Below are 23,448 nucleotides of genomic sequence, written 5' to 3'. Positions count from 1 at the left end.
GTTCTGCAGTAATATCTTCATGCTGGCTGCTCTGCGTGTGTGCCATAAGTAGCCTGGCCCTCAGCAAAGAGTCCTAACCCAGTGCCCAGCAGAGAGGGTCCTGGCTGAGCTGCGCCAGAGTCACGGGTGTCTGGAATGTCAGTGGTGGAGGAGGCCTCCTGGAATCCCACCCTCTCCTGACACTGCTGAGAGAGCAGGGGCCTGATCGGCTCATCTCCCCGAGCCTCAGCTTCTTTATCAGCTCAAACCTAGGTTTACAATAACTACCTGGCCTGCTTCACAGCCCCTGGAAGGATTAAAATGGTCAATGTCAGGGAAAGTACTTAGGAAACTGTGACCAGTCACGGAGGTGTTAGGAGCAGAGTGTCTTCTGGACGTGAATGGACTGTGTGGCTGGGTGTGGTGGTGGCTGCTTTCATAGCTGGGCAGGTTGATGGGGGAGCAGAGATAGCAAGTGAGCCCGACTGTGAGGGTGCTGTGACCAGGAAAATACTGGAGAGGAGGAGATGGGGGGAGAGAGATGGTAAGTGAGCCAGACTGCGAGGGTGCTGTGACCAGGAACCACTGGAATGTGTTGAAGGAGGAACTTACAGTATCCAGAGCCCATCCCTACGGGTCCTGGGCTCCATTTTGACCACTCATTTTCTCACAGAGGTGCTTCTGGCTACATTGTGGCTTCATGAACAGTGAGTCAGGAGACCTGAACTCTCCTGCAGGTCTGAGGTCCAGTTGGGGGGACACCAAACAGCTCGTGGGACAGCCCTGGGCCTCAGTCTGCTCAGCACGGGAGCCGTCGCCCGAGCCGGGGCCAGACCTCCCCTGGATGTCAGGCTCAGACCAGAGTGGCAGATGGCAGGTCGAGGACCCAGTCCTCTGGAGCAGAGCTAAATCCCTGCCCTTTGAGCCGGCCGTGTGCTAGGCCCATTGCGGGAGAGAGCTGAGCGCACAGACAGTAAGCGCCCGTGGGCGGAGAGAGCATCCAGGCATCCAGGCTAGGCTAAGACCTTGCCAACCTCGGGGACCCCCTGAGCGCTCAGGGAGGGGAAAGGCTAGTGTCAGGGTAGGGGGCTGGGGCCTCTTGGGGGCGTGGGGGAGACTTCTGTCTTTGACAAACACCACATTTTTTTTTTTTTTTTGCTTCTTGGAAAAGTTCTATATGATTAATGCTGGGGGAAAAAATGCTCAGAAAGAGAGCACAGGAAGGCACAACACTAAAGAAGAAAAAAAAAGATAATAATAAAGCTCAGGAACTGGAATGAATAGATTTAGTTAGAGGCAGAGGAGGGGATAAAGGTATTCTGCACGAGGGAACAGAGATACAGAAATAAGAAAAATAGGAGTGAGTGTGACGTGCCGAGTGTGTGTGTGTGAGTGTGTGTGTGTGTGTGTGTGTGTGTGTGTGTAAAGTGGAGAATGAGAAAGAGAGAGGGAAGGAGACCATCTTGACCCACTGTGTCGGGGGTTCAGAAGACATTGGTTTGGGTGGAGGGGTGGTCCGGCAGGGAAACCAGGCTTGGGTTGGGGGCGGGAGAGGAGGCGCGGGGGCAGCTTTGATTCAGAAGCCCCAGCCTCTGGCTACGGCGGCTCCGCGGGGCCCCAGGCAAGATGCCCAGGGCCTCCCCAAGCCACAGCCCCCGCGCTTTGTGCAGCTGGAGGCGGCGGACGTGGGCCAGGTCTTCAAGATCCGGCTGGGCCACACGGGCGAGGGCTTCAGCCCCAGCTGGTACGTGGACACCTTGTGGCTGCGGCACCTGGCGGTGCGGGAGGAGAACCTCACACCCGAGGAGGAGGCGCGCAGGAAGAAGGAGAAGGACAGGCTGCGGCAGCTGCTCAGGAAGGAACGTCTGAAAGCCAAGCTGCAGAGGAAGAAGAAAAAGAAGAAAAAGAAGGAGGAAGAGGGCAGCGACGAGGAGGATGAGGAGGAGGAGTCCTCGTCCGAGGAGGAGTCTTCGTCTGAGGAAGAGGAGGAGGAGACCGAGGAGGAAGAAGAGGAGGAGGAGCTGGAGCCCGGGATGCAGGAGGTGATCCAGGAGTACAAGTTCGATGCCCACCGCTGGCTGGCCCGGGGCAAAGAGGACAACGAGCTGGTGGTGGAGCTGGTGCCCACGGGCCAAGAGGGTCCTGAACGTAAGCCTGAGGAGGGGTCACATAACCCCCCAGGGTAGGGGGGGTACAGAGAGGGAAGGATGCCAGCTCTTCTTGCAGGTGGGGCCCCCTGTGGCTCTCCTGACCTGAGCTGTGGTGAAATGCCACCATGGACCATTCTTTGCGGGGGCTGGTGTTGCTCTTGCCCTGAGACTCTTGGGAGGAGCCCTGGTATAGCTCACCGGTGACTCATCGTGGGGACATCAGTAGGAGGGTTGCTGTGGACCAGCGCCTTGCCAGAACTCTCAGCCTCTTGGGCTTCATGGTGAAGGGAAGTCTTGGGTAGGGAGGAGGAGCCGGTTTGTTTCTACTGTCAGTGTAGATGTGGGTGTACCATGAGGTCTTTCCAGCTCCCACCATCTGGCTGGATGCAACGGGCTGAGCCTCAGGTCCACCCCCAAGGCCTGGGCATTCTCAACACTGCCTTTCTGTGTCCCCCAGCCAACACCTACAAGATACAGGTGATCACGGGGAATGTGCCCAAGGCTGGCACTGATGCCAACGTCTTCCTGACCATCTACGGGGAGGAATACGGGGACACGGGCGAGCGGCCCCTGAAGAAGTCAGACAAGTCCAACAAGTTTGAGCAGGGACAGGTAGGGTATGGGCTCCCTGAGGGGGCAGGTGGATCCCAGATGGAGGGAGCCCTCTGGTGATTCCAAGGCAGGCCCAGCCTGCACGGCAACTGCTGTGTCCAGCACTGTGTCCCGTTCAGTCCATCTGGGTAGAATGGAAGCACCTCGTCCGTAAGCACTGGGGCTTTGTGGCAGGGACATAAAGAAAGGCCCAGGTGGGGTCCAGGAAACGCCCAGGAACTAACTGGAGGCAGCATGGTACCAGACCCTCAGGTGCTGAGTGAGGGGACGGGTTCAGGGAGGAAGTACTGACCAGAAGATGGGGCTTCGGAGGACACTTGGAGGGAAGGAGGCATGTGAGCTGGGCCATGGTGGAGGAGTATGGTGTTGGTCTCAAGATGACAGTGAGAGTTGTCCCCTGAAGATGGGACCACACGAGGAGGTGTGGGGTGGAAGTGTGGAAGGCCAGTTGGAGGACATTGGACGGTGGGTCTTCTCACTGCTGTGGTTACTGCCAAGCCATGGTGGGCGCTGCCTCTGAAAAGCTTGATGCAACCAACTGAAGGAGTGGGGGTGTGAGAGCCTTGAGTGACAGCTGAGAAATTTGATCTACATCCTGAGGCAGTGACACCATGACAGCATTTGAGCATTTAGAGAAATGCAGGCCCCTCTCCTCCCAGGTACAGTAGGAAAAGCAGGGGGAAATGCGGCTGTCATTCTTGTCCCTTGAGATTTTACAGGGTCCTCTGGCTAGAAGACGTCTCTCACGTCACCTTTCCCATTTCTGCCGGCATCCCAAAGCCAGGTTCCCTCATCAACAAAGAGGAGAACCAGAAATGTACACATCCATTAAAAATACTTCTGGGCTCATTGCTTGATCTATTTCAGATGTCCCCTGCTTTTTTCTCCAACACCACCTTCCCATGACTTGAGGATAAGAATTTATTTCTGTGTTTCCTTTAAAACTTGCAGCCACTATGATGACTAGAATTGGAAGAAAATTGCTGCAGAGGATGTAATTGGTACAACTGGTGAAATTTGAACATAGACTATATGTTAAATAATATTGTGTTGAATAATATTGTGTTGACTTTGTTTCCTGAACTTGGTAATTGTCCTGTCATTACATGTAGGGCCTCCTTGGTGGCTCAGCGGTAAAGAATCCACCTACAGTGCAGGAGCTGCAGGAGATGCGGGTTCAGTCCCTGGGTTGGAAAGATCCCCTGGCAGAGAGCATGGCAACCCACTCCAGTATTCTTGCCTGGAGAATCCCATGGACAGGGGAGCCTGGCGGGCTACAGTCCATAGGATCACAGAGTCGGACACGACTTGTTACTGAGCACGCAAGCACTGAGATTATATAAGAATGTTATTCTTAGAAAATCCATGCTGAAGAAGTCAAAAGTAGAGGATCATGATATCTGCCAAATACTTTCAAATAATTTAGGCAAAAAATGAGAAAGGGCAAGAGAGAGTGAGAGAGAAAGCAAGATCTAGGGGTTTACAAAATTTCATTGCACTGTTTCTGCAAATTTTCTGTAAATTTGGAATGCTTTTCAATAAGTAGTTTAAAAGTTATAGTCAAGATCTCATCCACGTATCGGGTTCACCCTCTGGTCCTGGTGTCATCTGTTTCCTCCAGCGCATATATGTGCAACTGGTATTCTATAAGGCTTCCCTAGTGGTCTCTCTTCCCACTTGAATGGTGAGCAATCTAGGTCTTACACTTTACATCCTGTCAATCACTTCGGATTTGCACTTTGACTCATAGTAGGTACTTAATCTGGAGAAGGCAATGGCACCCCACTCCAGTACTCTTGCCTGGAAAATCCCATGGACGGAGGAGCCTGGTAGGCTGCAGTCCATGAGATTGCTGAGGGTCGGACATGACTGAACGACTTCACTTTCACTTTTCACTTTCATGCATTGGAGAAGGAAATGGCAACCCACTCCAGTGTTCTTGCCTGGAGAATCCCAGGGACGGGGGAGCCTGGTGGGCTGCCGTCTATGGGGTGGCACAGAGTCGGACACGACTGAAGTGACTTAGCAGCAGCAGCAGCAGGCACTTAATCAGAATTTGTGGTTGAAGGAGTTTATGCACATATGTACACACACGGCATGTAGTATCTGCACATATGCAAGCAACAGGCCCTACACACACACACACACATACACACACACACACACACACACACACACACCACAACACAAATGTGGGCATTCAGTCAGCCCATTTTCCCTAGCCCTCTCTCACGGTCACTTCTATCACCCTCTTACCTCCCTCCACCTTCCAGGACACAGTGAAAGTGAGAAGACCCCCCTGGCAGGGGCAGGTGAAAAGACAGTAGTGCAGTAGGTGAAGGGAATGAAGAGGTGGAGGCTTCCAGCTATAAAATAAAGAAGTCTCAGGGGTGTAATGTACACATAGGGAACATAGTCAATATTGTTGTAATGACTCTGTATGGTGATGGATGATAATTGGTCTTTAAGTGGTCATCATTTCATAATGTATAAAAATATTGGACCACTATGTTGTACACCTGAAACTAATTTAATGTTGTATATTAATGATAATTCAATAAACAAAAGTCGGCAGTGCAGACCAAACCCCAGATGGCTGGCTACATTTTCCATGCCCCCTCCTTCTTGATGCTTTGGATCTAACAATTGGCCTCAGGCTGCCCCAGGTCCTGGGAGGGTGAAGCTGACGGTGAGGTGGGGAGGGCTGCCCCCCTCCATGAGTGCTACTCTGATCTTTCCCAGACAGATACCTTCACCATCTATGCCATTGATCTGGGGCCCTTGACCAAGATTCGGATTCGCCATGACAACTCAGGCAACAGACCAGGCTGGTTCCTGGACAGAATAGACATCACTGACGTGAACAATGAGATCACGTGAGTGGGACTGGAGGGGAGGGAGGGGAGGCCATGCCTGCCCCTAAGATAGTCATGGAAAGAAGGGTAAGGGTGGGGTGGCTGTGATGAGTGAGGAGAGGGGGTGGCTAGGATGTGGGTTTGGCACATGGAGCTGGCTAGGTGGGCATTGCCTCCCTCCCTTCTCTCTCCTTGGGCTGCCCCTCAGCTGCTTGCCCTGTCAGGCGGGCAGTCTAGTGGAACATCTAATCCAATTCTTTATGTCCATCACTTCAGAAAGTCAGGCTTTCTATTCCTGCCATGGCCCAATCTCCATGCCCAGACTTACTATTCACAAGTCTCTCCACGTATAAAGTGACTTCCAGGACATGACTTTAATGGTCTAGACTAGGAATAAGGAAACTTATTCTGTAAATGCCAGATAGCAAATATTTTAGGCCATTTGGTCTTTGTTTCAATTGTTCGGCTTTGCCTTTGCTGCAGAAGAGTAGCCATAGATGATACCTAAGTGAATGGATTTTATTTAAGCTGGCTGTTTTTTTTTTTTTTAAGTTAGAGTAGTCAGGAACTGGACTTCCCTGGTGGCTCAGCAGTAAAGAATTTGCCTGCCAATGCAGGAGATGTGAGTTCGATCCCTTGGTTGGGAAGATCCCCTAGAGGGGGAAATGGCAACCCTCTCCAGTATTCTTGCCTGGGAAATCCCATGGACAGAGGAGACTGGTGGTCTACAGTCCATAGAGTTGCAGAGAGTTGGAGATGACTTAACAACTCAACAGCAACAACAGCAAAGTAAATGGATGTGTCTGTGTTCCACAAAAACTTCATTCATGGGCACTGCAACTTGAATTCCATGTAATTTTCACATGTCACAAAAAGTATTTTTCTTTATATTGTTTTCAACCATTTAAAGATGTAAAACCTTTGCTTGGGTACATAAGTGGGTGGTGGGCCAGGTTTGGCTCACAGGCCATAGCTTGCTGGCCCTTGCTCCAGATTCACAGCTACCCCCTGGAGCTAGGGTGGGAAGGGGATCTTGTTCTCCTGACAGGTGAAGGAACCACACCCCAGGGAGGTGAGGCTGTAGCCCCAGCATCAGTTTGTGCCAGAGCCAGGACCAGAACTCCAGACCATCAGAGATGAATCTGGTGTGTTTCCACAAGTAGGCCACATTGCCTTTTGGACGAGAGGAGTCAAGGGGCAGTAGACATGAAAGGAGACGTGGAGCTGTTGGGGGCGGGGGCACAGAGGTGGGCGGAGAGGGAAGCGGGCAAGATCTGGAGAGGTTTGTGGAGCTGCTGAGGGCCTGCCAGTGCCCAGAATGTCGAGGGCACTTAAGAAATAAATGTTTGGATCAAACAACATCTTGGCCCACAGCCTGGTGTCTCTTGAAACATTCCTCCCTCTGTGCAAGGTAGGGGTTGATGGAGGTCACCCCATCTTCCACCTCAACCCTGTCCCCCCAGCCCAAGGGATTACTCCAGAAGGGGGCACTGAGGGACAGCTCACATACAGCCCAGTGTCATGGATTTCTATGAGGCCACATGAGGACCCTGTGATTGCAGAGAAGGGCTGTGGGACAAGCCCACACTGGGAACCAGGGTCCTCCCCTGGGGTAGGTGCTCTGCCAGAAACTCACCAGGTCACCCTGGACAAGTTACTACAACATCTTTATAAAAACTTTTTATTTTATATTGCCGTATAGTTGATTAACAATGATGTATTCATTACAGGTGTTCAGCAAAGTGATTCAGTTATACCCATACAACTATCCATTCTTTTTCAAATTCTTTTCCCGTTCAGGTTAGTAGACTGAGTTTCCTGTGCTATATGGTAGCTCCTTATTGGTTATCTATTTTAAATATAATAGTGTGTACATGTCAATCCCAAACTCCATCTTCATGAGCTTTCATTTGCTCTTCTGATAAATGGGTTTAAAGTTAATAGCCCAACTTATATCTCAAGATGGTCTCAAAATCTAAATAAAGCATTTAATCTTGACAAAGATAAAGTGCTCCAAAAAAATGTAAGGACAGGGACAAACTGTGAACATCCCATGCAGCCTGGTTAGGGTCGGTGACCTCTGTTCGGTTGATTTGGCATCTCTGGGCCAGCCCAACATACTTGAAAATTATTGCAGCTCTATAATCTGTTTTAATTTCTGTCCATACTTGTCTTCTTTCATTATGAAGGATATTAGCTGTTCTTACCTTTTCAAATTAAGACATTGGGTGACTTTTTAAAAACCCTGTTGGAATTTTGATCATTTTGCTGTTAAATGTATGTGCAGAGAACTGCACATTTAGACCATGAAGTGCTCCCCCAGGCACACATTTCTATCTCTCCAGGCACTCCTTGAGTATCTCAGTCAGGCCATTTTCTACACTTGCTTCACACAGGCTACACGTTCCTGTTACATTTGCTCAAGTGTCTTATATCTTTATCACTCTTGCGACTGGACCCTTCTCATTACTCCTCTTTCCTTTTCCCTGCCCTTTCTTTTTCCTTCCTCCACTCCTCACTCTGCTCGTCTCCTCCTCTTCCCCTGCCATCCTTCCTTGTTGGTGTTGCATGGTTTCTTTACTTTGTTTCGTTGGTATTGAAGCAGCAGTAAGGGCTCTGTGCTCAGCTGGCTCCAGCCATGGGCAAGCAGAGAGTGACTCTGAGCAAAGCCTACCCTGGGAGAGAGATGTAAAACCATGGCCATCCGTTGGAAGCAGAATGAGAGCAAGGATCCTCTCTCTCGGAGAGGCACTGTCTTCTCAACAGCGCCACAACCTTCCATGACCTTTGTTAGCTCAGGAATAAGACCTTTGCGGCCAGAAGGGTGAACGCACACTGAGCTGTCCCAGTCACTCATCTCGTTGCAGACTGGGTGCCTGTAACGCCTCTCTGCCGCCCCCCACCCCTCCCTCCATTGCCCTTTCTGTCAGAAAAGCTGTCAGACGCCCCTCCCCATCTTCAGCACCTCCTGGTCAAAGCCTCCTGGCTGGCCCCTCCGCCTCACCCAGGCCCTGCCCGTGTCTGCAGCTGTCCAGACCCCCAGGCCACGTGCCTTCTCTGCTCACACTGCACAGAGGCTCCCGGGTCTGTCAGAGTAAGAGCGAGAGCACTTCCAGTGGCCGGTCCCACCCCTTTGGCTCACTCCTTGCTGTTCCTTGAAGCCAGCAGACGTGGTCCCACCTCAGGGCCTTCGCGTGTGCTGCCCCCTCCCGCTAGCACTCCTGCCCCAATGGCTCGCTCATCCTTTGTCTAGGTAGGTCTCTGCTTAGGTCCCACCGGCTCAGCGAGGCCCCAGTCCCAGCCCTGGACCTTTTATTCCTCCTCCTCAATTTACTTCCCCCACATCACTGACTTACAATACACTGCTCCATGTAGCCATTCTTCCTCTCCCCGACGTAGAATATGAGGTCCCCTGAATGAGGAAATAACTTCATCTGTTTTGCTCACTGCTGTGTCTGCCCCCTCACCACCCAGTCCCTAGAAGAGTGCCCAGCACGTAATAGGCATACCATAGATACTTATTAAGTCAACTAATAAATAAAACTATGCTTGATGTGTTGATTCATTCATTAATTCAACGAACACAAGCCGTGCTAAGTGCTGCCAGCTGAACAACTGGCTCAGACACCACCTTTGAAGAGCAGAAACCTATGATGGGAGGTAGTTCAGGTTCAATTCCTTTCTCTTCCACTCTTTGCCTGTGTGGCCTGGGCAGTCACCTCTCAAGTCTCAGTTCTTCCGCCCATACAATGGGCATAAAGAAACTCTTTCACAAAATCATTGCGAGGACTAAGTGAGGTACTGTGTGTCAGGGGGCCCAACACCCAGTAAAAGGCAGTATCCGTTCTTTCCCTGAGTAGGAAGGTTCCAGTGAGTCAACATCTAAAAGTGGCCAGACAGCTAGGAAATGGGGCAGGAGAAGTGCAGGGTGGTTGAGGAGCTGACAGCCAGGGAGGCAGGGAGACCACAGGGACTGCAGGGCAAGCAGGTGCTGGTGGTCTCCGCACGGTAACCTAGAACATTGAGGGGACCAGGCGGAGGGTGTGATGGCAGGTTATCAGGCTGCTCTTTTATCCAAGGTGGCATCGAGATGTGCCTTTGTGAACAGGCAGCTCTTGGATGTTTGAGTGCTTGAAACGAGAGCATTAAAAGTGGTTGGAAAATGTGATTCAGGTGGCACAGAGGTGGAGAGCCAGGGGGCACATTCAGGATGCAGTGGGTCACTGTGTTTTTCTTGGGCATGAGGATCATGGAGGATAGGAAACAGGAAAAGAATAATGGAGAGGGTGGCAAGACAGGCTGAAGGTGCTCCAAAGCCATGCTGAGAACACATCCAGGCTCCTGGCTGGCTGCATTTCATGGGCACCCTGCTGGAGCTGAGCATGGGAGATGGGGGGAAGGAACAGGGAGATGTCAGCTGCTGTCAGGCCCCCTCGGGAGATGCTGTCTGAGCAGAAAGGCTCAAGACGGTGTGATGCTCAGAGCCCCTGCCGCCGCCGTGAGGTCACCCAGACAGAGCCACAGTGGCCCCAGGGGTCTGATGTCCAAAGCTGGACAGATTCAGTGGAGCCTCAGCAGGACCCCTTGGAGCCCTTCTGGCCTCTGAGACAGTTGCTCTGGAGGGCAGCTGAGTCTGAGCTTGAAACCCCAGGAGGAAGGGACTGGGGGAAGTGGGGGCCGAAGATTTACTGATCTGCAACTCAATTGCAAGAAAAAAAAAAAGAATAATTATTTTCCAAATAGAGAGTGCTTGAGGTCTTTTAGAGGAGTCTCAAGCTGTCAGGGTCCATGAACGAATGATGTGGAAAGTCTTTTTAATGGTGGTTTGCAGCTGTGAATGGTGCTGAGTGCGTTGTCCTGGGGTCTGAGGTCTCCCATGGGTTGACTGGGGCTCTACCCACAGACTCACATCCTCTCATATAAGGAGGCTGCTAGTCCCTCGGGCAGGGAGAAAACTGTGAAGGTGAGACAGTTTGGGGACTCTAGCCTGGGAGGCTCCACCACTGGCTTCTTTGGAAAAAAACATTTCAGAAGTGTCAGGTTGATGTTCACGTTGACAGTCCCATCACACTTGGAATGAGGAGAGCCGATCCTCTCCTCTCACCGGCTCTGCTTAGACAGTTCCTGGAGCCTTGGGGTGACGTCAGGCACCACATTCTAAGGGGGCTGATGGAAAAGAGAAAATGCATCTTCAAGAAAAGAATAGTGGCTGATTAAGAAATCTAGGAGTTGTGGCAGGAATTCTGAAGGGGGAATTAAGAACATTTCACCTGAAGAGGGCATGATGCCTTTTGATTCCATTGATCCTGTGGTGCCCATGTATGCCAGGGACTGTGGACGGCAGGGGGCGAGGAGACTCTGAGCTCGTGGGGTGTTCGATTTGCCTGACTTCTGGCAGAGACACTTTAAATACATGCTCCTGGGCAACCTCTTCCTTTCACATCACTTCAGTGACCATTTATTTGACAATCATGTCCATGTGGTATCCCAAGTTGTATCAGTCAGAATAGGCTAAGTTCTGCTAGATAACAAGTAGCCCTAAAATGTCAGTGGCCTCACACAATGGAAGCTTAGTTCTTACTCATAACACAGGTCTCGGGGGGAAGGGATCAGGGGCGTATATATTGAGAATCACTGTGATCTCTCGGACATCCTGGCTGATGGAGGCTTTTCCTCAGTGTATGTTTCCATGCTCTTCCTTATAGTGGAAGGAGATGTGACAAATTGTGCACTGGCTCTTAAAGACCCCTTATAGCCCAGAGATTCCAAGTACATTAGCAAGGACTTAAAAATTCAAAGTCCTCCTCACCTCTAAAGCTATGAATCTCTGATGTTTTAGCTTCTGAATACGTAACAGAAATGGGCAGACGTTTGGGAGTGTGTTGTCTTGAATTAGCCCGTCTTTGTTAAGTCCTTCTCTCTGCTGCTTCCTCGCCCCCTTCCTTGTTGACTAAATGAGGTTTGCCACATCTTCCTTCCTCCTTTAATACTTTAGCTATCTTTTTATACAGATCTGCAATAAAGTCAAATCACTCAACTTCAGAGAGGAAGAAGCAAATGCCACAGAAGTTAGGAATGTATTTAGTGTTCTGAGCTCTGTCCACACTCGATCAGATAGCCTTTTTCCACCTGTTTTGAGCCCTAAGACATAGATTCCTGTTCTTATTGATGGGGGTCTCATAAGACCCTGAATCGTGAAAGACAGATGTTATTCTTGAATTCCATTACAAGTGGCAAATGTGTTGGGTGGGCTTTCCAGCGAGGGTTGATCAAAAAGTTTGAATTATTTTTCCCCGTAAGTTTCACCTAACAGGAAGATATTCTCCAAAACCCCTCACTCCTCCAGGATTTGGGGCGGGGGGTGGTGTGAGAGTCACAGAATGTTGAGACAGAAAAGACCTGACAATGATTTCATGCAGCCTTAATGTGATGGAACTTGGGGTGCAGAGACCATGCGGCATGTTAGGAGAAGACCAGAGGCACAAACCCAGAGTCCCCGAGCCCCAGACCCACTCTTGTCACTGTGCTCTTCCTGTAACACCAGTGGGCATATCTGATGAGCTTCAGCCTTTACTCACAAAATAGGAAAGGCCATGCATTAAATACATTTTACAGTGTGTAATCCTCGCATTCCAGTTTTACTTTCAAGTGAAACCCAACCTTTTAGGGGCCCTGAGCTTTGCTTCCATGCTCACTTTAAACCTCCTGCTGACCCCAGCTCTGCCTCTTCCTTCCATTGCCCTGGCTGGAGTGGGGGGTACCATGCCAGAACACCTGCATGCCTTTCTTCTCCTTCACTCCTGAAAAACAGCCACCTAGTGCCCTCCCCAGGCCTCTTGGAGCAGGATTTATTCCTCCTGTGGGAGGAAGGGGAGAACACTGGCCCAGAGGTCCAGTCCTCCGCTAGACCTCCTGTGGGTGCTTGTTGGCATCATTGGGACTGGAGGCTAAATGCCCGGCACTCAGGCCCGTCCGGCCTCTGGCTCCGGTTCTCCCCCCAGGGAGCGGGATCCGGAGGCTCGGGGCCCGCGATGCTACCGCAGTGGGCGTGCTGAGGACCTCCAACTTCCCCGAGCAGGTATCTCAAGGACAGCACGGGTGACGCGCCCAGAAGACAGGCGCTGAGGCTGAGGCCTTGCGCATGCGCTCTTCGCGGATGTGGGAGGGCTTGCGCCCGCCCCTTTCTGTCTTGCTAACTGTTCTGTCTCCTAGTATAAGTCTCTCCAGCTCCTTATGCCTCTGTCTCCTGTCTCTGTCCTCCTCCAGCCTCCCACACTCTCATTACTCCTCCGCAGCCCCAACCCCACTCTTTTCTTTATTTCTGTCTCTCTCCCTTAATTGGCCATAATTTAGAACTAAAGCCTATTATTCATAAATTATTTGGTTGAAGAAAAAATTAACTTTTCCATTCATACATTTAAAAGGCTGAAAAGTGGAGCAATATGCATTTTTCACTTAAACACTAATTTCAAAGCAATCTAGTTTGTCTCTCTGAAGGCTGAGCTCCTCCCACCGTTTAAATCCATGTCCCCTGATGCACAGCTACGGGGGTCTTCCCTGATAGCTCAGTTGGTAAAGAATCCACCTGCAATGCAGGAGACCCTCGTTCGATTCCTGAGTGAGGAAGATCCTCTGGAGAAGGGATAGGCTACCCATTCCAGTATTCTTGGGCTTCCCTGGTGGCTCAGCTGGTAAAGAATCTGCCTGCAATGGGGGAGATCTGGGTTCAATCCCTGGGTTGGGAGGATCCCCTGGAGAACAGAATGGCTACCCACTCCAGTATTCTGGCCTGGAAAGTTCCATGGACTGTTTAGTCCATGGGGTCCCAAAGAGCTGGACACGACTGAGTGACTTTCACTTTCACTTTCGATGCACAGTTGCACCTCCATGCCCCTGGCCTGCTCCTCTCACACGCTGTAGGGAGGCAGTAAGGACTGTAGGAGGGTGTGGGGCTCAGAAAGGGATGAGACCCCCGGTCTACGCTGTTTCCAGCCTCTCCAGACTTTGACCTGTCTCTGAATGCATCTTATGCACCTGGACCGTGGTAGGGATGGTGTGCAGCAGCCCCAACTTAGAGATAGTCTGTCCCCAAACCCTCTGAGTTGTTCTGGGAGCCCAGGGGCCCGATGGTGAACTGTCCAGCCCACAGCCTCCAGAAATCCCAGGCTTGGGCTGAAGACAAAGAAAGGAAGTATCACCATCACCATCATCATCATCATCACTATCAAAGTATTAGCGAATTTTTAACCAAGAATGTACCGAGAGCCAGGAAATTTAAGCACTTAAAAATGTTTTACTCCTGTAATTCTCACCACTGCCTTTGAAATAGGCAACATTATCCTCATTCTATAGAGGGTTGCTAGATAAAATGTAGAATGGCCACTTAAATTTGAAAGTCAGATAAGCAAAGAATAATATTTTAGTATAAGTGTGTCCCAAATATTATTCCTTGCTCATCTAAAATTCCAATTTAACTGGGAGTCCTGTGATTCTGCAGGCTAAATCTGGCAACTCTCACAGAAAGAGCTGTAAAGAAACTTGTTCAGTCTCAAAGGACTGTAGGTGGCAGAGCCAGGATTCAAACCCAGTCGGGCTCTAGAGGCGAGTCCTTAGTGCCCACTCTCTGCTGCTTCTCCCAGCCCTTGTCCTGCCTTCCCTTCCATCCCGGCTCCTCCCTTGCACTGGGTTCAGCTTCTCTGCTGAGGAGTCTAACTTGGACCTCCCTTCCCTGGGTGGTGTCCGCTGTCTGCTGTGCCAGGTCCTTAAAGGTCATATTCTTTGTATCTTTCAGAAGCTTAAGTGGGTCATTCCATTACAATCCTTTAGGTATGAAGGACCTCCTATGTACAATATTCTCTGCCAAAGTAGCTCTGGCTAATAGATTGATTCTAGAAAAGGCCAGAACAATCCCCAGAAACCCCTCCTTCTCTACATTCCTCCTATGTGACCCTGATTCCAGGCACAGCCTTTTTCCATGGGGTGTATGGAAACCACATCCCATATTTGTTGTCTACTCCGGGCAAGTGTAGACTTCCAGGCAAACTGGATTCCCTTGTAGCTTAGTTGGTAAAGAATCTGCCTGCAAAGCATGAGAGCTGAGTTTGATCCCTGGGTCGGGAAGATCCCCTGGAGTAGGAAACGGCAACCCACTTCGGTATTCTTGCCTGGGAAATCCCATAGACAGAGGAGCTGGGCAGGCTACAGTCCATGGGGTCACAAAAGTCAGACTCGACTTAGCGGCTAAACCACCACCAAGCAAGGAACTAGTGGGGTGATTCTTAGGTAGGATGGGAGGGCAATGCTGGGGGGTGGGGGCAGACAGGGGAGCATTTGGGTCCCATGAGGGCCTCTTATGTCTCAGCCATGACTGCTGTTTCATGAGACCTTCTCAAAGACACATTCCCAAACTTTCCCCATTCCCCTCCTGCACAGGTACTACTTCCCGTGCCAACGCTGGCTGGCTGTGGAGGAGGACGATGGCCAGCTGTCCAGGGAGCTGTTGCCAGTGGACGAGTCCTATGTGCTGCCACCAAGCATGGAGGAGGGCGGGGGAGGTGGTGACAACGCCCCCCTCGACAACCTGGCCCTGGAGCAGAAAGGTTTCCTAGAGCTGATTTCTTCCCTCCAGCACCCATCTCCTCTGTCTTTCCCCAACTAGGTCTCCATCTTCCTCTCCACTCTGGACTCCGAACACTTCCTTTTCTGGGAATCTGTCTGTGCTGCCCTCTCAGTCTTCCGTGGCAAGAATGGGAAGGTGACAGGGGCATGTTCTCACATGTCTAGCATATAGCTGGCTGTAAAGTACATGGCTTAGCATGGAGTTATTGTCAGGAATGGAATGAAATAGAACAGAATAGTTACAGTTGGTTTTGACTTAGACTTCCCTGGTGGCTCAGATGGTAAAGCCTCTGTCTACAATGCAGGGGACATGGGTTCGATCCCTGGGTCAGGAAGATCCCCTAAAGAAGGAAATGGCAATCCACTCCAGTACTATTTCCTGGAAATCCCATGGACAGAGGAGCCTGGTAGGCTACAGTCCATGGGGTCGCAAAGAGTTGGACACGATGGAACGACTTTCCTTTCCTTTGACTTAGTCTTGCAACCTCCCCTCCCGGCTCGTTATAGACTCCCAATACGAATATTTTTGTCAAGGGGAAGAATGAACTTTCAAGAGTGCTGGGATGCTTGTGCTCCCTTCCTTGAAATTCGCATCCTTAAAACTTCCCAATCTGGAGGAGTCAGACCAGGGTTCCTGGCTGATGAGCCTTTGAACCCCACAGTCACCCCAAGTCTTCCTCGAGCATCCTACAACTCTACTGACTGAGGGTTTCCTGTGTGAGCTGGCAGTAGGGGTGGGGAGTCTCATCTCTGCCTTCTGGAAGTTTCCAGACTAAAGGCAACTACAGAACAACACATACTGCAAGGAAAGTGACTCATAGAAACAGTCAACCGAAGCAGAGAAACGTGCTCAATACGTTATCTCCCTCCTCCCTTCATGGGAGGTGCAGTCTACCACTCACTTCTCCACACTCTTCTCCTGCAGATAAATCTACCACATTTTCAGTGACCATAAAGACTGGGGACAAGAAGAATGCTGGCACCGATGCCAATGTCTTCATCACACTCTTTGGCACTCAAGATGACACTGGTAAGAGAGCAATGCAAGGCCCCATTCACCCATGTTCCTCTTGAGGGAGACTGGAGGAGACAGTGGAACTTTCCAGAGATATCCCGGTCATGTCTCTCACTTTCTTTTTTAGGAAATCATTTTTAAAATTTTCTTTACTGTTTTATTGTATTGTGGGAAGAACACTTAACATGCAATCTGTTTTCCTACCAAATTTTAAACATATAAACATTATTGTTGACTGTTGGTTCATGGTGTACAACAGATCTTTAGAGGTGGTTCATCTTACTAAACTGAAACTTTATGCCTGATGATTAATAACTCCCTATTTCCTCCTACGCTTTGCTCCTGGTAACCACCAATCCAGTCTTTGATTTTATGAATTTGACCTTGATACCTCATTTCAGTGGAGTCATGCTGTATTAGTCTTTCTGTGCCTGGCTTATCTCACTTAGCATAATATCCTCAAGAACCATCCACATTGTTGCATATCAAAGAATCTCCATTTACAAGGCTGAGTAATATTCCATTGTATGTATATACCATATCTTCTCCATCCATTCATCTGTCAATGGACATTTAGGATTTTTATTCCATGTCTTAGCTATTCTGAGTAATGCTGCAGCAAACATAGGAGTACTAATATCTTTTCAAGGACCTGATTTCATTCTTTTGGATATATACCCAGAAGTGAGATGGCAGGTTCTTATGGTAGTTATATTTTCAACTTTTTGAAGAACTTTCATACTATTTTCCAGAGCAACTGCATCATTTTGGACTTCCACCCACTGTGTGTAAGGATTCCAATTTCTCTACATCCTCACTAACACTTGTTGTCTTTTGTTTTTTTTGATAGTGACCTCCTGACAGGTATGAGATGGTATCTCATTGTAGTTTTGATTTGCATTTCCCTCATAATTAGTGACAATGAATACTTTTTTCATATATTATTGGCCATTTTTATGTCTTCTCTGGAGAAAGGTCCATTTAAGTCTTTAGCCCATTTTTAATTGAGTTGTTAGATTTTCTTTATTATTGAGTCATATATTTCTTTATATATGTTGGTGATTAACCCCTTATAGGTAAATGATTTGCAAATATGCTTCCCATTCTACAGAATTCGGTTTCTTTTGCTGTGCTTCTAGTTTAATGTAATCCCACTTGCTAATTTTGGTTTTTGTTGCCTGTGTTTTGGGTGTCATATTCATGAACTCATTACCAAGACCAATGTCATCAAGTGTTTTCCTTATGTTTTTTTTTTCTAAGCGTTTTACAGTTTCAGGTCTTATATTTAAATCTGTAATTCATTTTGAGCTGATTTTTGTGTATGATGTGAGAGAAGGGTCCAAATGAATTATTTCGCCTGTAGACATCCATTTGCCCTGCACCATTTATTGGAGAGGTTTTCCTGTCTCTATTTTGTACACTTGCGTGCCTCTGACTCTTGAAAGATTACATGCGACTGACTCCAAGAGAGAAAGGCAATTCCTTGTTCTTTTAAATGTTCTTTTAAAATTCTTTTAAAATCCTTCTAAGTCCTCTCTCAGCCCTCATTGCTGCCTCTACCCCCTACAAGTGTTTGGAAGCTGTGAAAATCATCTTCCCTTCAGCATCCTCTCCCCAGGCAATGGCGCCCAAGTCTTTGTCCAGCCTTCCTGAAAGGTGGTTTTGTTTTGTTTTGTTTAACCATTTCCTGCACCCTTCTTTGAGGCGTCACTGTGGTGGCCTTTCAAAACTACAGTGAAGAAGCTCCTGAGTCCACACAGTGAGAGGTCTCTGCTCTGTGTCTTTTGCCAGCTTTTTCCTTCTATTCTGAATGCAGAGGTAGCTCTAACTCTATCTCAATAACAACCTGGGAAATGGTGGCTCTTCCCAGCCTCCAATAAGATTCAGCCAGTGGGTTCCATGGTACTCTTGATATGAGATGCTCAGGGAATCTTGGGGTCATTCTGGAGCCTCTGTCAAGGCCATCACAGAAGGTGGCATATGCGCCGGAGTCAGCATCCACTTGGGCCACCTGTCTAGCCATTCTGAGTTCAGAGAAGAACCAGTTCCTCAAATACATAGTCATCACATATTTTCTCATTACTCCTAAAGCTCTATTCTAAGCATTGCTGAAGAATGAAGGGGCGATCCCTGACTTGGTAATCACCAACTTTGAGATGCTCATATTCTAATTCAGTCGTGTGTACTCGAGCTTGACTAATTGGTTTAAATTTCTCCTATACCGCTTAGTAGCTGTGTGACCTCGGGAAAGGGGCTTAACCTCTCTTTGCTTTAGTTTCCCCCATTTGTAGCGTATTCTGATAGCGCAGTTGGTAAACAATCTGCCTGTCAGTGCAGGAGGCATAAGAGACAAGGGCTTGATCCCTGGGTTGGGAAAATTCCCTGGAGTGGGAAATGGCAACCCAACACAGAATTCTGGCCTGGAAAATTTCATGGACAAAGGAGCCTGGAGGGGTACAGTCCATGGGGTCACAAAGAGTTAATATGACTGAGCACACACACGCACTTTTGTAAAATGGAGATTAAACTAGTAGATATCTCATAGAGTTGTGGATTTAATGAAATTGAATGTGTAAAATATTTGAGACAAAATGACAATAAAGCATTTATTATTAATATTATTATTTAATAGGTTAAATAATGCAAATATAATGAGTGAATCAGGTTGAAACTTACAAATGTATGTCATTGCAATAGTTACTGAACCATAGTCAATGAAATTGAGGGGGCCTAACAGAGTGCTTTTATTTGCCAAGGGATTTCTATGTGTTTGGCACATTCTTCAACACTCAACAGTCATCATATTAAATAGTCACAACTCCTCTATGGGGAAGGCACCAAAGCCACCCCTTTTGACATTTGAGGAAACCAGATCTCAGAGAATTAAGTAATTTGCCCAAGGCCACCCAGACAATAACCAAGGTCTGTCTGACTCTGTGCACTTAAATCATCTGCAGTAAGTCTATGATTATCAAAAGACTTCCTACATGAGGCAGGACTTACAGGGATAAGGAGACTTGAAGAATGAGGCAGGAGGGGATGGTGATGACCCTGGGACCACCTTAAATTTCCGATCGACACCGCAGTCAGAGCCCTAGGACAGAGCCTGTATGTGAGGTGGCTGGTGAGGGGCGCTGGAATCCAGTCCTCCTTCTGTCATCCAGAGAAGAGTCTCCAGAGAATTGGCACATGCCCCATCCTGCAGGGGAGCCCCTGTTTCCTCAATGCAGGGAACATGTGAAGGTGGCTCCCTCCCTACGTGGAGAAACCTGAGGGCTGTGTCTTAGGGCCCCACCGCTTTCTCCCAGGTGATCTTGGATAAGGCCCTTAATTTGTGGGTGTGTCTCCTTTTCTTTAGCAAAGCAGGAAATAAAAATACGTATGTCAAAGAGTTATTGCAAAGCTCCATACAAGGACACACACACACACACACACACACAAAATACCAAAAATGCCCCACAGATAGTAACTGTATAGTCTAAATTTGATAGAAGTTCAGAAATTTGCTCATTAGGAGAAGAGACTAAGAGGGGTAGTCAGACTAAGTTTGAAGGCCTCAGGCCTAGCCAGTCATGCTGGGGTCATTTGGTTGCAGGAATGACCCTCCTGAAATCCTCCAAGGCCAACAGCGACAAGTTTGAGAGGGATAGCATCGAAATCTTCACCGTGGAGACCCTGGACCTGGGAGAGCTGTGGAAAGTCAGAATCGGTCATGACAACACAGGTCTGGCTTCCCTCCCTTCTGTTCCTGGCTGAGAACATGAGGACCATGGGCAGGCCCCCATGGGTGCCTAGGAAAGAATCTAGGGTAGGCTTGGATGTCATCTGCTTTCCGTGATGACACAGCTCCCTCAGTCCCTTCATGGCTGCACACAGAGATTCTGGTCTAATTGATCAGGGTAGGGCCCGGACACCAGTGATTTTTTAAAGCTTTCTCCCCAAACCCCACAGTCAGAAATTTCAGTGTGCAGCCAGTTTTTGACTCAGTAGGTCTGGGATGGGACTCAAGAGATTTTATATTTCACAGGTGATGCTGAGGCTGTTGGTCTGGGGGCTCCACTTAGAACCACGGATGAAGCCAGTTCTTCCCAGAAGCCCCTAATATTGTGCCCAAGTTTGTTCTCTCTCACTAAAGCAGGACTCATTTTTTTTTGGTCTTCAAACCATATCTTGTGAGCCTGAGGAAGGAGGCCTTTCTCCTTGCTTCTGGGACTGAGGGACAAGGTCTCTGCCCGGCTTCCATTTCTTTCTTTAAACCTGAGCACTCATTTTCCCAGGGAGGAGCATAGATCCTTCACTTGTTTCCCTTCCCTTCATGAATCATAAACTGAGGCCAGGGAGCCCAGCATGTCGCCCTGCCACTAGATGAAAATATGGAGCCCTTGTTAACACAGGCTCTCTCTGGCATCTGGGTTCCCTTTTGGGAATACCTTCCACCCTGGACGGTTCTTTGCTTCCCTCCCCTCAGACTCTGCCTCCCGTCATCTCTTCTCCATATCCCTTCCCTTCTGTTCATTTCACTGACAGCAGCCCAGAGTAGGATCCGGTAGGGTACACAGGAATCAGTCCACACTGCTGTAAGCAGAAGCAATGATGAGTCCACGGTGGAACCATAGGCACCAGCCTTTGACTAAGGAAGGATGCTTGGAGTCCTGAAGTTGTGCACAGAAAGCCATCTGTGTAGAGGTCCTTGAGGGGTTCTGTGTCTCCTTCCCTCCAGGCAAGGCTCCAGGCTGGTTTGTAGACTGGGTAGAGGTGGACGCCCCATCCCTTGGCAAGTGCATGACGTTCCCCTGTGGCCGCTGGTTGGCCAAGAATGAAGATGACGGCACCATCGTCAGGGACCTTTTCCACGCGGAGCTTCAGACAAGGCGGTACACACCATGTAGGAGTCCTGCAGGGAAAGCCTGGGCCTCCTCCTAGACCTCCTCAGCCGCCCACCAACTCCCAGTCCCTCATCCGTGCTTGACCCTTGGCCAGGCCCAACTTGGAAATTCCACGGGCCCTGTGCTGGCTGTGGACAGAACTCTAGACCCAAGGAAAGGAAATACGGGATGTATTTCTACTCCAAACTAGCTGATGACATCAGGCAAAGAGCCTGACTTCTCTGGAGTTCAGTTTCCCTGTCTCCAAAATAGAGATAATAGTGCAGGGTGGTTGTAAGACCCAAAAAGGAGAAAAGATAAGGTCTAACATTTGTTGTTGTTGTTGCTCAGTCATGTCTGACTCTTTGCAAGCCCATGGACTGTAGCCTGCCAGTCTCCTCTGTCCGTGGGATTTCCCAGGCAAAAGTACTGGACTGGGTTGCCATTTCCTTCTCCACAGTCTAACAATGAAGGGTCATTATCAACCCCTTAATCAGTCCTCATTCCAGTCATTAACACACCAAAGAAATCACTGTTATAAGATTTTATCTTGACTGGGGGGGGGGGGGGGAAGAACTTGAAAAGAAGCAAAATGTAATTCCTTTACCAGCTAAAGAAAAGGAGAAAATGGAACAATTAGGTGAATTTTTGACATGTTGCTTCCTCTGTCATCATCTGAAAGTCTATTGCCGGGGAGGGGCAGGCCAGTGTGGAGCCAGTGAGTGAGTAGTAGAAGGGGTGAGAAGAGAAGAGAAAGGGCTCTCACCACTGTAGACCGGCCGATCTGATTGGTGGCTGTCCCCTGAAACATAATGCTCCTGTGTATAGGATGTCTACAGCCATGGACTGCTTTGAGGATGCTGTAACAAATGAGGAAACCAAGGCTCCTAGGTGACTTGCACAGGTCGCACAGTCAGGCTAGATAGAGCCTGTGCTTTCACCCAATCTGTTGTACTAGCTCTGTAATGGGAGAGGCACGGAGACCCTAGTCTGAGGTGACAGGGGTTTTCGATGGGCCCAAGGCATGTCGGGATACCTCCCTCCACCCTGGGTTGCTAGGCAACCACATGAAGGTTCAGGCCCCTGGGTAGCAGCTCCTAGTGAAGGGACAGATCCAGAGCGGTGGTGCTGATGAAGAACTTGACCTGCCTGTATTTGTTTCCTGTTTTCACCCCCCCTCTGACTTTGCCTTCTGTCCCCTCCCCAGTTGTCCCTTATGAGATCACCCTCTACACTAGTGATGTCTTTGCCGCTGGGACAGACGCCAACATCTTCATCGTCATCTATGGCTGCGACGCCGTGTGCACCCAGCAGAAGTACCTGTGCACCAACAAGAGGGAGCAGAAGCTGTTCTTTGAGAGGAAGTCCGCCTCCCGCTTCATAATGGAGGTACCGGCATCTGACAGGCTCCCAAGGGAGCCAGCACAGGGGTGCGGGCTGGACCAGAAGGCAAGGAGAAGGAGCCCTTGTCCAGAGTCTGACATGTGCCTTTCATCTGATGGGCTGTTGTGAGTGAGGGAGATGGTTCTCACTGGAACCATCATTCTCACTGGAACCTCATTGGATGAAGTTCATCCAATCTCTCTGAGCCTCAGTGCATGTGAGGAGCCAGGAGGACAGTGACCTTCCCTCTCCGGGACCAGTGTCTGAGTCAAAGGTGACAATGAGTGCACAGGGTTTAAGGAAACTAGAGGCACAGTTCCACTGGGGCTATCTCCAGTGCTACCAACAGCAAAGCCATGGAGGGAGCTGGCTTCCAGACTTCCTCATCACATTATTGTCTCCTGCTTATCTGTCAAGCTATAGTGAAAGTGAAGTCGCTTAGTCATGTCCAACTCTGCAACCCATGGACTGTAGCCTATCAGGCTCCTTCGTCCATAGGATTTTCCAGGCAAGAGTGCTGGAGTAGACTGCCATTTCCTTCTCCAGGGGATCTTCCCAACCCAGGAATCGAACCCAGGTCTTCCGCATTGCGGGCAGATGCTTTACCATCTGAGCCAGCAGGGAAGAGAGCATCCCATGTATTCCTTGGTTCCCACTTGGCTCTGGCCTGAGAGTTTCACTGTTCGATGCTTATTGCGGATGTATGTCACCGCATCCACACCTGGTATTCTGTACACCCATCCCGTGCCTCCTTGTAAGCTCCACTCTGTGCCAGGTGGGGTGGAAGAGACAAGGGAAGGAGAGGACCCAGACCATGCCTGCAAGGGGCTTGTAGTCCAACTGGGGAACCCCAGATCTCAACAAGGCTAAGGAGAGAGTCTGGTGACCATCATCATAGCTGCTCTTGGGGATAAGAAGGCCCTGTCATAGGGTTACTTAGCCCTCAGAGCAACTCTGCGCTGTGATTATCT

At 49.3% G+C, this 23,448-nt stretch overlaps 1 protein-coding gene across 2 annotated transcripts in view; it reads left to right on the top strand.

The window, feature by feature from the left end:
* LOXHD1 (lipoxygenase homology PLAT domains 1) overlaps window positions 1-23,448 on the top strand; it is a 137,358-nt gene that overhangs the window by 45,681 nt on the left and 68,229 nt on the right. For both annotated transcript variants that reach the window (XM_086372372.1, XM_086372371.1), the window contains exons 8-15: window positions 1,650-2,127; window positions 2,587-2,741; window positions 5,484-5,617; window positions 15,029-15,195; window positions 16,140-16,244; window positions 19,825-19,953; window positions 20,950-21,114; window positions 22,302-22,483. In XM_086372372.1, coding sequence (XP_086228498.1) covers window positions 1,650-2,127; window positions 2,587-2,741; window positions 5,484-5,617; window positions 15,029-15,195; window positions 16,140-16,244; window positions 19,825-19,953; window positions 20,950-21,114; window positions 22,302-22,483 — 1,515 coding nt within the window. The remainder of the gene's footprint in view (window positions 1-1,649; window positions 2,128-2,586; window positions 2,742-5,483; window positions 5,618-15,028; window positions 15,196-16,139; window positions 16,245-19,824; window positions 19,954-20,949; window positions 21,115-22,301; window positions 22,484-23,448) is intronic.

Source organism: Bos grunniens, chromosome 24 (genome assembly GCF_055505025.1).
Source record: "Bos grunniens cultivar Pamir isolate PY7600 chromosome 24, Bosgru_T2T1.0, whole genome shotgun sequence".
In the NCBI taxonomy this organism is placed as follows: Eukaryota; Metazoa; Chordata; class Mammalia; order Artiodactyla; family Bovidae; genus Bos; species Bos grunniens.
The sequence above is the reverse complement of the archived record's forward strand: the minus strand, read 5'-3'. Positions and strand labels throughout refer to the sequence as shown.